This window comes from Manduca sexta, chromosome 1 (assembly GCF_014839805.1).
Source record: "Manduca sexta isolate Smith_Timp_Sample1 chromosome 1, JHU_Msex_v1.0, whole genome shotgun sequence".
NCBI classification, from domain to species: domain Eukaryota; kingdom Metazoa; phylum Arthropoda; class Insecta; order Lepidoptera; family Sphingidae; genus Manduca; species Manduca sexta.
The window spans coordinates 1312194-1326401 of record NC_051115.1 but is presented as its reverse complement, the minus strand read 5'-3'; the positions used below and the strand labels follow the sequence as shown (position 1 = coordinate 1326401).

At 34.8% G+C, this 14208-nt stretch overlaps 1 protein-coding gene across 1 annotated transcript; it reads left to right on the top strand.

Annotated features, from left to right (window-relative positions):
- Nucleotides 1-14: 14 nt before the first annotated feature.
- On the top strand, nucleotides 15-12358 carry LOC115449787 (sorting nexin-16). The gene is made up of 2 exons (XM_030177681.2): nucleotides 15-323; nucleotides 5453-12358. Exon 2 carries the CDS (start codon nucleotides 5466-5468, stop codon nucleotides 6279-6281), a length of 816 nt encoding a protein of 271 aa, XP_030033541.2. The 5' UTR covers nucleotides 15-323; nucleotides 5453-5465; the 3' UTR covers nucleotides 6282-12358.
- The last annotated feature ends 1850 nt before the right edge of the window (nucleotides 12359-14208 follow it).

Here is a 14208-nt window from a genome sequence, read left to right as displayed (position 1 = left end):
TAATAAGGACCGAATGACGAATGACATTGAGTTTGACATGACGGATATGCACCACCCGTGATTGTTTTATTTCATGAATTGTTTATTTAGTGAATCGTGTAGCTCAACGAATAATTTATTATCCATATCGAACTATAAATTGAAGTTGATTAACTTATCTATAATCAACACATGTGATGACGTTTATTCTCAAAGTGATAACTTAATTTTACGACTGTATTAAAGTGGAGACAATAAGAAAATCCGTGATCCAGTGACCGTTTCAAAACATTTTGCGACGGATGGTCATCCCATCTGTGTAAACTAAATCATCAAGCATTTACGTAAGTAATTTACGTTAATTGAACGAAGGTAACACTTGTTGACGGCTCATGTACTCCTGGTACCTTTGAAGAGTAACGTAATTTTTTGTGCTCTTTTTTTTAGGTATATTTTTTTGTAACTTTTGGATGATTGAATTTATAAGGTGATTGAACCGTTACCCCTTCTAAATCAAGTATTACTAAAATGAAACATGGATATTAATGAAAGACAAAAATGTTAGGAAATTAATAGTTGATATTCGCAGTCTCTCCTGTTTTATCGCCGAAGGGGTATGCAGAGGTGCAACCAGGGCACTTTTCGTCAAATGTGTTCTGTCTCATGAAGTAATAGGAGGTGAGCCTATTGCCATATCGGGCACAAATTCTAGACACAAGGCTTCATACTGAGCAGAAAAATCCAAACATCACTTTGCCTGACCCGGGATTCGAACCCAGTACCTCGGAACGCTGCAGTACCGCGCACGCAACTACGCCACTGAGGCAGTCTACCCATCCAACATAACAAAATCACCAATGAAACAGTAGAACCATTTATAAAAGAGAAAGAAGACTCTTAATCATAAAAAGCATATTTCGTTATCAAAGAAGTACTAAAGAAGTTTTATGGTTGTCTGGTAGAGATCGCCTCGAGCGATAAGACCGCCATTTATACCACTGATGTTTAAATAATTTCCATCATATGTATACATATTAGTTTTGGTTTTTTAATACTTATGGTATACAATAAAGTTTTAAAATAAAATAAATAAAGACTGGTATACTATGATATCTAATTAGATGGTATTTCGGTCTTGGCTAATTACCGAAGCTAAGCTTTGTCGCCCAGGTACTAATATAATGCAGGTAATGAACCTATAAAAATAAATAGCCAGCATTTTTATGTCTGCTATCATTGTTTACTGCACTATGTCACAACTTTAATAGATAGTATGATGAACCAATTGTTTTATCTCTTGGCTTGTTGGTTCTAGCTCTGCATAAATCTTTTGCTGTATAAAAGTGTTATCGTTGTTCAGTAAAACTAGGTTAATTGACTCCTTATTTATTTATTTATTGCACTTCATACAAAACATGTAAGGCGGACTTAATGCCAGAGGCATTCTCTACCAGTCAACCTGAGGTGGTGCAGAGATAGAACATAGTAGGTGCACTTTAATATAACTGTACATTTAATTTATGAAATATGTCTATGACAAATATATAATTGCAAATACATACATAATATCAAAGGTCATAAATTAAAATCTACGATGATTCCGCCAAGTCACCCACAAGTACTTCTCTTACTTTAAGGTTAAACACGTAACGATTTGTAGACATCCGAATTCCAAGAGTAAGCGCATTCCAGAAAAGTACAGACTGGACAAGAAAAGAAGAATGCACAAGGACAGTTATGTTCATGTCAACATTTGATATTAAAAACAACTATTCGGTATAAAAGCTGTTTGGTTGATTTTCTAACAACTGGTGCAGTGCGGTCACTTTTTCAAGCGCATATAAAAAAACAAAACTAATAATTACTTGTATGTGGTTCTTAGCTAAGCAACTTTATATGGCACCTTCATTTTATAGTGTTATAGGAATCTAGAATAACAAAATATTTTTCTGAATTATTCTTTAAAACCAAACCAAAAAACAAATAAGTTGCACATAATATTATTAATACCACTTTGTCAATACAGATCTCATGAATATGTATGTGTGATTATTGATGTTTTTTTCGTAAAAAAGAAGACAAACAGGTCATAAGGTTTTATTAGAATTAAATTTAAGGATATGACGTTGCTTAAGAGAAAGTCTTTGAACTTATTTATTGTCTAGTAATGATTTCTTATGTTTACTTGAATGTAAAACATTAAAATGAAAAACATTTTCGGATTTTATCACATTTTTTTTATATTATAATTTTCTCCTGAAGTTTCAAAGTATGCAGCCTTGGTCTCTCCTGCTGATAGTCACGGGAGGGACTTAGGTGTTGGTCATATATACAATATAATGATTGTTGGTTGGTTATTTATACAATGTAGATTTTTTAGCAAAGTGATTATGGAAACCAGTTTTACTTGTGTCCATTTTGTCTGATCATTTGCCAGTGCATATTTGTTGATGACCTCATGTTATAGTTATAAATAAATTTGGACACAAATAATTGGATTGGAGTGAATTTAATGAGTTCACTGTAATCTGGTTTGAATGACATTATAGTTAATTTGGTAGTAATTAGCCATTTTGAAATAAAGTATATTAAAGTTTATCATTATAGTCCAATTTAAACAAATAATGGAAAACTGTGTTTATATCGGAAAACCTAATTTCTTTTTGTCAAAGACGCTACGAACAGGGATGACGAGAGACCGTAACAAAAGAAATATGTATAAAAAAGAAATAAATAACATTGTTTCATGCAATATCAATTTCATTAAAGTTTCTTTAAATATTCACACTTATCACCAATGTTTTGTTAATTATAAACTGAATGAACCAGGAAGTTATTAAGTGCAAATATTATCATTAATTAGATAATAGAGTGATGATAGCCTAGTTGTGTGTCGGACCGCTAAGACAAATGTCCGCAGGTTCAAAACCCAAACACACCTTTGCCTTTTCTATAGTTATGTCTGTATTCTTTGTGAATAATCGCTTGCTTTAACAATGAAGGCAAAGATGATACCTGCATACCTGACGAGTTCTCTTTAGAGATTTTGAAGGTGTGTGACATCTACCAATCTGCTCTACAACGTGGTGGACTAAGTCCTAATCCCTCTCGGTAGTATAAGAAGCCCGTACCCAGCAGTGGGACAGTATATAATACAGAGCTATTATTAAATAGATAAGATGGTTATGCATATTTAATAGTTTGTAGATTAATTTACATGAGAAGTCATTATGAGAAATTGACATTGACCTAAACCACTTTAACATTTATCTTGTCACTTGTGGTTTTAAATGAATGTATTATTAGATTTTGTTTGCGGTTCGGCCAGCGAGATAGACCTTTCTTGGTATTAAATTGTGTATTTTCTAGAATGAAAATATTTTCTGTTTTAAGTTAATCTTTGGGAAATCTACAACCATGTTCATGAACAATACTATGACGAAGCACAGCGCGTCCGAAGTCCGAACACATAATGGCTTTATTGAATTTTATCTGACAGTCATTGAAGTAAATTTGTATCTCAATACTAGCCAATCGCAACGCCAATATGCCCGTAGGCCAAAAGTATTATGAAACGGACTTATTATTGTTCCGTACTTAGCTAAGTAACGTTCGTGAAATCTTGTGAAAATATTGAGAAATGGACTTACAACATTGTTCCGTACTTACCTAAGTACCTTTTGTGAATACGGGCAATGGGAAAATTTCTGAGTCTACAATCAATAGTCACTGAACCAAAACAAAAGCCGTCATGAAGCGCAGGTATAATAATTACTAAACAGAAAAACTACAAACAAGCATTGATAAAAATAGATATTATATAGGCCGGGAAATTAGCCTATTGTAAAATAGCTGTGGGAGGTAATATCAACGGTGAGGTCAAATCTCCAATTTAACTGATCTCGGAATGAATGATTGACCTATATTGGCTCATGCTACTACATCTGGTAGAGTCAATTCAATTGTGTTTCGCAGAAACTGCTGAACATATTTTGTTTATAAATAGATTAATGATTATACATATTGACGGTTGAAAGGCTAATGATATAAGCTACATTCCTTTTTGAAAAAAATTAATTACGTTTAAAAAACAGAAAAAAGTGCTGATTTTAAATATGTATGAAACTTATTGTCGCAAAAAATGTCGCTTAAGACAATTAGCCTTTCAACCGTCGATATATTATATTTTATCCCTGTAGTATAATCGCGTACTAATATGAGACATTATGTTATATTTGATATGAAAACTGAATTAAATATCACATAATTCTAACCCCCTTATTCATAGACTTTATTTATTTAAGGACGGAGCGTTGCTGTGACAACAAGTCTGTTTCTCAGCTTTGTTTATTTGACAGCCAACTAGATTCAAGTTGTATCTTAATATTAGCCAATCACAACGGCCCTATGGCTACGCACTGCAAAGGCTGCCAGCCGTCAGCACTGAGAAACAGACTTGCTATAACAGCTTTACTCAGTCCTTAGATAAAAATCGTCTATGAATAAGGGGGTAAGTCTTTATTAAACCTGCCGTAGTGGCACACGTAAGTGTCGCGTTCCGGGATCAGCCTGTGCATATTCGGTTTCAAAAGGCCGGTATAATTGTGTTGACTGTCGATGGGTAATCATTTCTCGTCAGTCGACATTCTGTTGGACACCACTTCACTTACCATCAGATGCAGAGGGTTTATTTTATAATAATAATATCAGCCCTGTATTATATACTTGCCCACTGCTGAGCACGGGCCTCCTCTACTACTGAGAGGGATTAGGCCTTAGTCCACCACGCTGGCCTAGTGCGGTTTGGTAGACTTCACACACCTTCGAAATTCCAAAAGAGGAACTTCTCAGATGTGCAGGTTTCCTCACGATGTTTTCCGTCACTGTTAAAGCGAACGATAAATTCATAAAGAATACACACATGATTTTTTAGAAAAGTCAGAGGTGTGTGCCCTTGGGATTTGAACCTGCGGACATTTGTCTTGGCAGTCCGTTCCACACCCAACTAGGCTATCGCCGCTTCATTCGCCGCCTTGCCCGTATAACAAAGAAATATCCTTTAAACTGAAAATGGATAGTGTTTGATGACATGAAATAGAATATGAGACATTTCCCCCCCAGTAAATCTATACATTATATATTCCCTCTCAGTAGTAGAGGAGGCCCGTGCTCAGCAGTGGGCAAGTATATATTACAGGGCTGATATTATTATTATTATAAATCTATACATATTATAAAACAAAGTCCCATTCTTCTGTCTGTCTGTATGTTATCGATTTTCTCAAAATCTACTGAACGGATTTTTATGAAATTTGGTATGGAGATAGTTTAAGACCCTGGGAAGGTTATAGGCTACTTTCTATCCCGGGGAAATATATAGCGGAACTTTTATCACGAAAATCTCCTTCACGCGTGTGAAGTCCTTGTGACTTGTAAATTTTTAACTAAAAATATGTTTTTTTTTTAATTCCAGCTCAAAGTACAAAATGGACATAGTACAACCACGTCATCGGGACGCGATGAACAACGAAATATCGTCAACGTCAAGCGAAGACAACACTCCGAACATAAAAATAAACAACTTCTACAAGAAACGTTACTCCGAAACAGTCTCAGATAATGAAATAGAAAGCCGCAGAAGTATACCAAACAGATCCCATTACAAAAGCATGGGGAATATCAACGAACCGTATAGAAACTACAGGAATGGCAATAGAGTTCAAAATAGCATAAGTAATATAGATTTGAGTCTTCACAGTCAGGAAATAAAGAAGTTTGATACGCTACAGATACCCATAGTTGGTTATGAGGTCATGGAAGAGAGAGCCAGGTTCACGATATACAAATTGAAGGTGGAAGACGACAAACGCGATCAGTCTTGGCTTGTTTTTCGAAGGTACACGGATTTTGTGAGGCTCTATTCAAGAATTAAAGCAGAGCAACCGAATATAAACCTTCCTTTGCCAGGAAAAAGGTGGTTTAGAGATAATTTCGAGCCAGCGTTCCTAGAAGAACGAGTGCGCGGCCTCCAAACATTTATCAATGCTGTGTTAAATAAACTTCCCAACCATCCAGTAGTGAGAGAATTCTTCTGCTTCGACGAGCCTCCTCAAGTCTTCAGCTATCAGCCAGAGGTCCAAGCTGTCTACGGGGCCCTGGAGGACTCGATAACGACCTTAAAAATGCAGCTAAAGCAAAAGGATGCCACGATAATGCATTTGCAAAAGAGAGTAGCGCAATTGGAGAGTTTGACTAGTAACTGTTCGAACTGCAGTTCTAAAATAAATAGTGTTTCAATGTGATGTGTGGCCGTTGAGGATTTGAAAGCATCTTAGGAAAGAGACGGCTATACTGAAATGTTGGTATGTCATCCTTAGAGAAAAGAGACAGGTATAGTTTCGGTTTCTTTTATATATGAAGGAAGTCATTGTCGTATTTAAAAGTTGAAGGGAATTCGGAAGGTCCGTTTCTTCATTAAATATTTGAGACAGTGGCAGCTATTTGGTCTAATGAGATTTTGGCTGGATATATTTCTGTCTCTTTTTCGCACGAATGGAGTGTTCTTACTGAAAAGCAATAAAAGAACTCATAAGCTCTCTTTCTTTTTCAGAATCGTTAGAAAGAGACAGCTATGTTTTGTGATGCATTGAATTGTTTTTTGTTTACTATTCTATCTCTTTCTTTATTTATAAAGAATTGAGGAAGAGACTATCTTTTGTAAATTGATAACTTTTTTATTCAGTAAGTTTTTCATCTCATTCTTTCTCCTTTTACTTGTTTATTAATTGGAGGTAAGAATGGTTGATGCAACTTTCACTTAGGTATAATTTTGAATGAAGATATGTACGTGTGAGATTTTAATTAATATGAAAAAATGTCTCATAGCTGTGTTGGAGATGATTTGCTTTTTGATTCTTCCTTACGAAAAGGCAAAGCCATACAGCCTAAGGTTGGAGTTCAGTCCTTAATGGGTACAATCAATTTGGCAGATATCTCAAAAGTGGCCTTTATTGCCGGTTTGGCAAATTAACTCCGAAGCCTTGATGTAAATGGCGTCCAGAAGCGAAGTTACATTTTACATTTTTTTTCATCCGGATATATTAGGTGCAGTGGGGTCACTGCCGTTTGAAGTATAAGCATTTGCTGGTGGTAGGATATATTTTATATTCGCCCGGATAGCGACCACCGTACACAAGGTGTTAAAACCTGCCATAGTGGACGTAAGTGTCGCGTTCCGAGACCAGCCTGTGTATATCCGGTTCTAACTGGCATAATTGTGTCGATTGTTGAGAGGTAACCATCTCTCGTCAGTCGACATTCTATTGGACCACTCCACTTACCATCAGGTACAGTGAAGTCACTTTGGCGTGCTATAAAACATATTTTTCACAAACAGCTTCACAATCTTTCACAATACTTATTAAGGAGATTCTTCATATGGTAAGATGGTTGTATTTACAACGTAATAGTGTTCAATTTATATTTATAAATTAATATCGTAATGGCCCTAAGTTATATGTAATCTGTGATTGTCATTTATAATATGTAATACAACCCATTGCTGTATCGAAAAAAGATATATATGTCATGAAAATAGGTAATGATAATGTGGATGTAAAGTACAAATTGTATATAAATCGATTCTTTAATCGATTATATACATTGTTATTATGAAGAGCCGATTTATGAACATCGATATTTCAATAAAATAAGATATCTGTCTAAATCGATTTCAGGTAACGATGTATCGATTTATGGAATGATATAGCAATGGGATTAAATTACGCATTGTATAAAATAAGTTAATGTTAATAAATATTTAATTGTAATAATGAAAATAATTTCTCTATTCAGGTAACTATATTAACAAGTCAATTGTTAACACATTCAATAATAATTATTAATTTGTATGTAATTGTATTGAGTTTTAGATTGTTAATCTCTTTCGCCGCGCTGGTTCCGGCAATATGTAAGGTGATATCAAAATTATTGTATTTACAAAGTAAGATAGTATTTTTGGGGACCAATTGAAATCGATGTAAACACTTCAATAACTTGATGTTTAGGCCTTAATTTGCGTTTCTCAGTGTTTATATTGAAACAGGGTAATAAAATATGTATACAGGAGCTCTCAAAATTATTTTTAATCGTATGTTATTCACGTATTTTGAAATTAAATAATACACACATTGATACAATTTGTTATATACGAGAATAGTATATATATTTTTTTAAATAATCGATTATAAAATCGATGGAACATTGAATCGATTTAACAAAATTACAGTGTGATGTAATCGATAGAGTTAATCGATTATTGTTGTCCAAGTTAAAGAGCAAGAACACGTCTGCTGCTATATATTGACATCTATTAATGTGAGATTTTAAAAGTACGATTTTTCTCATGTATGTGTATTATACAGGGTTATATTGATATTGTGTTAATAAATTAAATCACGTATTTGTTTTGAAAACAAAACTACCATAAGTTACGATAGATATAAAAAATAAAATAAGTTTCAAACAAATATTGACGGTTCCAAGGCTAATTGACTTAAGCATAATTTTTTTTTACTATTTTAAAACAAAATAGACAAAAGTGCTGATATTAAATATGTATGACACTTGTGTCGCAAAAAAAAGTCGCTTAAAACAATTAGCCTTTCAACCGACGATATTAGTAAAATATAATTTTAATTGAAACGTCAATAATACTGCACGAAGAGACTAAGAGCGACATCATACTATCAGTCAATACTTTTACATCATATTCGCTTTAATTACTATGTCCAACCTATAGTGGATGATTCTCATATTATCAGAATATAAACGTCTCCTGGGCGTTATGTAGCAAAGAAACTACCTTGTAACACTGTAAGAAACTCCACGTTTCTCAAGTATATGCAAATTTCATCTTGATAGAAACATCTTAAGTGTGAACATATGTATCATAATCGGAAAACTAAAAATGGCATTATCTGCGAAAATATTTTTTATTCATTGATTATTTTTGACTCAATTTTATTAGAGGAAAAGATGAGTATGTGGTTTCATTTATTAACGCAATGTCAAAATGACATGTGAATTTGAAAGTGAGTCTAAAAGTTGCGTAGGACGTATAAGCAATATTCTAATGTAGTTTGTGAAAAAGAGACTCCTTGCGAAAAATGTTTAATGTGTTTTTTCACAAATGAATAATCATAAACTGTAGGAGCGATCGTGATTTGCAAGCTGTATTCTTTTTTCCTGTTATCTCTTTTACACATTGGCCAATATGTGTGCCAACTATGAGTAAATATGTGTGCCAATCCTTGGCCAACATGTGGACGCGGCAGCCATCTTGTTAATATCGTTTGTCGAAAAACCGACCCAAAACAGATCTTGCGTTAACCTGTGGATGCACTTAAACACCCTAGTGACTGCTAATTCTCTTTCTTCATTTCTTCTGTGTATATGGGCGCATTCAAATTCCTTAGTGACTGCGAATTGCCCTTCTACCTTTCTACTGTGCACATCCGGTTCCAACAGGCCGGCATAATTGTGTCGACTGTCGAGGGATAATCGTCGCTCGGTCCAAATTCTATTGGACCACTTTATTTACCATCAGGTGCAGTGCGGTCACTGCTGTTGCATGTATAAAAAAACATGTTGGCCTCGCGTATTGGTCATATTGGCACATATATTGGCCAAATTGCAGAGGAGCTGAAAGATTAGTGTAATTTTCGAAGTCTTTTGTTATTCAATAGGTGCTAAGTATCATTTGTATGCATTTAATGTGAATATTTGTACAAAATGACATCAATTGTTAATAGTTCAAACTTGTTATAAACATAAGATGTAAGCGGATTTAGAATATATAGTTTTGGTGTTATATTTCTCTGGCTCAGTATTACAAGTTTTTGTTATATGTGATTTGCAATTTGATAAATAACATATCAAAGTCTTTGTACGGTGAAAATTTTCAATAAACCCGGAGTTAAATAAAGAGGGAACCATCTCTTTTCTAATTTTTGCCAATATATTTTTAATCTCATAAAAATTAACATAGGATCTTGGGATATTGAGCCAGCGATTTGTTTTAATTATTGAGAATGAATAACCATTGTGAGGGTGTGTTTCCATTGGTAGCTAAGCTGTAGGATGCAAAGTGAATTAATTTTACCTTTTCGAACAGGGGCCTTATTCTGTATGGCAGTTTAAGCTGGTAACACAGTCGTGTTATCTTTGTGAAATAGCGTGGAATCGTATTCTGCATGCAGTAGCCTAGTTTGGCATAGAGGAGCCCTATATTAAGTTGTTGGGGGCTCTTAAGAGCAGTGCGAACTTTGGGCGCCTGCTTAGTTTAATGTAGGTATGGGCCAAGAGGGACCCCAAAGCTCGGGGGCCCCGTATCATTGATACGGCTGATACACGGGTAGCTACGCCCTGTCTATGCCAATTTCTATCTTAAAGGCAAGATAGATTCATTAGATATATTTTCCTAGCGCGTCGCTTAGCATCCACATCCATGGACGCACTCTGTATTAAACATTATCAATTTAAAAAATGAATTGTCCAATGAAACTTCGTCGTTAATTTGTTTTAAGGCATTGTATATAAGTAATAGTGCCTTATTAAGATAAGGTGAGCATTAACAGCAGTTTTCATTGACCGATCCCAATCTCAATCCGATTTCGAGAATCCAAAATAACTCATTTCAACGGCACCTAAGTAACTATCGCATCTGAAAAAATTGCGACATTCACATTTTAGCGTTTCGCTATCTAGGTACTTTACCTATGCCCGATGTGATGAGCCTATCATCACATCGGGCGTACATTCTTCAAGACTCCCTTCAAGACTCCGGCCCGATCCTAAGAAGAAAAATTCAATATCAATATCACTTTGGCCAACCCGGAGATATTTCACGGGGTAGACTAAAAAGGCTTTGAATATATTTGAATATTAAAATAGTTTGTTTATAATATTTTATAATGCTAGCGAGCGTGGCGTTTGTCGTCCACCTTTAACATGGTTACCCTTCCTAATGAACGTTGCAGGACGTCACTGGGTGCCTTCTGTTTCTAAAACGTTGATCTGAAAATCTTTGGGTAACCTTTGGTGATGGTGATATTTGGGATACAGTATATATACTTTACTACCAAACCCATTTAATTCAAAAGATAATAAACGAAAAAACACTCATTAAAAATCATTTACAAACTTTTTTATAATGGGTTTTGGCAGGAAACAATACCTACATAACGAAACGTTAAAAAAGTGAATATCGCTATTTTCTCAGATACAATAGTTTACTTAGGAACCATCGATTTGTAATATCAATAATTTGCTCTATTTTCGAGATCGAAAAAAGCGATTTGGATCGTTCTTTGGAAATGGCGGTTAGTGTCTATTATTGGAGGTTAAATCCTTTTTAAGTTTAGAAGAGAACTAGGGTCAGGTTAAACATACTCTGCTCCCCGCCGATTGTACGAAATGTGGGAGTCTCAAGACGTTTCGCAATGTAGTTTTTTGCAATTCAAACGGTTGTAAGGTTTATTGATTTGTGGCTGAATTATATTAACTATCTTAATCGCTATCGTCGGTTTTGATCAATATACAGTAGGAACCGGTTATAACGATTCCGGTTAAAGCGCCGTATCGGTTATAGCGACTAAATTGGTGCCTTTAAATAAATGAATATTAAAAAAGTGTCAATTTTAGCGCCCAGATTCGGTGGTAACTTCAATGTCGCTAACCGGTTTTTACTGTAGTTTATAGTTTTTTGCGGGTAGTAGGATATATTTAATATCCCGGATAGCGACCGCACACAAGGTGTTAAAACCCGCCATAGTGGCACACGTGTGTCGCGTTCCGGGATCAGCCTGTGTATATCCGGTTCCAACAGGCATAATTGTGTCGACTGAGGGGTAATCGTCTCTCGTCAGTCGACATTCTATTGGACCCCACTCCTTACCATCAGGCGCAGTGGGTCCACTTTGTGGTGCACGTATAAAAAAGACAAATAGAATAAAGATTGACAGGCTCTTAGTTATTTTGATTGGTTTAGTTTTACCATTAACGCTTGGTTAGCGGTTTGGATAGTTAATTGTAATCAGCCGTAAAGCGGTATGTTTGAAATATTATCTTGTATAGATATTAGGCATTGGAAAACAGTGATTTTTTCTGATTTTGAACCTATTTTAGTATATCGAAATAATGTCGCTTAGATCAATAAACTTTTTAACTGTTAAAAGTTATATAAACGTTGAATAAATAAATATCACATACTAATGTTAATGTTGTGGGGGGTCATGCCCCCCGAAATGTTCTGGATCTGTGCCTGATTTGCGTACCTTTTGAAAATGTATTTTTGAAAATAAAATGTATTAATATTTTAGTTGGTTTTTTATTGTAGTTTAGATAAGTAGTTTATAGTATTTCCTTTAGTGTGGATAAAAAAAAACTTTCCATACCTACAGTTCGCAAGTATCAAGTTGTTGCTTGAAGGCAATCATATCTAAGCGACAAATATACAGAAAATGAATTAAATAAATATTTTGAATCGCCATTTTTCCTGCGTCATTTGATCGAGATTTTGCAGGTCTAGGACAATTTTAATAACATTAAACTATATCTTTATAAAGTATAAAGTTGAATTGTTATGAATTTTCATATTACAATGAAAACTTTAAAACACTAATAAATTTAATTTTATTTCGCTTAGATATGATTGCATTTCAACGTCGAAAAAGCGGAACCTCGGCCCCCTCCATTCTCCATTGAGTTTATAAGCGCAATTTATTACAAATTTTGGGATCAATGTTTTCAAATTTTTTTTTTTGGATATTCGTTTCTTGCAGCGGCTTGGCTGTCTACCATAGCCAAAATCCATGAGCTAAAGTGACTACTTACCATCAGCTCGCCTGCCTTCGAAGATATAAAAAAAATAAAATAAATATGCTCTATTTTTTACATAATTCCGTGGTTTCTATGGCCCTATTCTGTGGAATTTCCCGTACACACAAATTGTAACGAAATAATTATGCTAAAATAAATGTCTAGACTCGCATACGTCAGCTTTAGGGGATATATAATATAATAATAATATCAGCCCTGTATTATATACTGTCCCACTGCACGGGCCTCCTCTACTGAGAGGTTAGGCCTTACTCCACCACGCTGTATTGTGGGTAGACTTCATTCATGCTCAAAATTCCTATAGAGAACTTCTCAGGTATGCAAGTTTCCTCACGATGTTTTCCTTCACCGCGATAATTCACAAAGAATACACACATAATTTTAGAAAAGGAATAGTTGTGTGCCCTTTGGATTTAAACCAGCGGACATTCGTCTTGGCAGTCCGTTCCACACAGGGTATATAAGCCAAACAAACAAATTAATAATAAATATTTATTCATAGGTACATAAAATATACCTACTCATTATATTAATAACGCACTTATATACATAACATTTTTCAATCACACTTAAAGGCCAATGCACACGAGTATAAAGCGTAATGGCTAGCGTCCACTTGGTTAGCTGAGTCAACAAAGATATCACTACATAGTATAAAACAAAGTCGCTTTCTCTGTCCCTATGTCCCTTTGTATGCTTAAATCTTTAAAACTACGCAACGGATTTTGATGCGGTTTTTTTTAATAGATAGAGTGATTCAATAGGAAGGTTTATATGTATAATAACATCCATTAAATAGTGGAGAAATGCTGTTATTTTGTTATGTTATACCCGTGCGAAGCCAGAGCGGGCCGCTATGTTTTTATATACAACGTTCACAGTTTTTCTGTAGTGTATTTAGTATCAGCATTGCACCCGTGCGAAGCCGGCGCGGGTTGCTAGTTGGTAATAAATCTTATGTGAAATGTCCGTACAGTCTGTTCACAAAGAGAACCGTCGTGGGATTTGAGGTCGCTACTGTGCTTAATTACCTCTTTAGTTTAGTTTCGGTATGTTTCTATACAAAAATCCCTTAAAACAACACGCAAGATCATTTATAACAAAGCAATACATGACAATGAGTTTAACATTTACCAAATGGCGGGAAAGTGTTGCTATGTAATATTCAAAAGTTAGTTCACTTTTCGGCCACCACGGTTCTCTTTCTGAACTGGCTATATGATAAGATGTCACAGCGTCCTTAGATATTTAATATAATAACAATATATATACAGAATATGCCAATATTCGCATTAAAAACGTGCAAATCATGATATGGAAAATATTTAA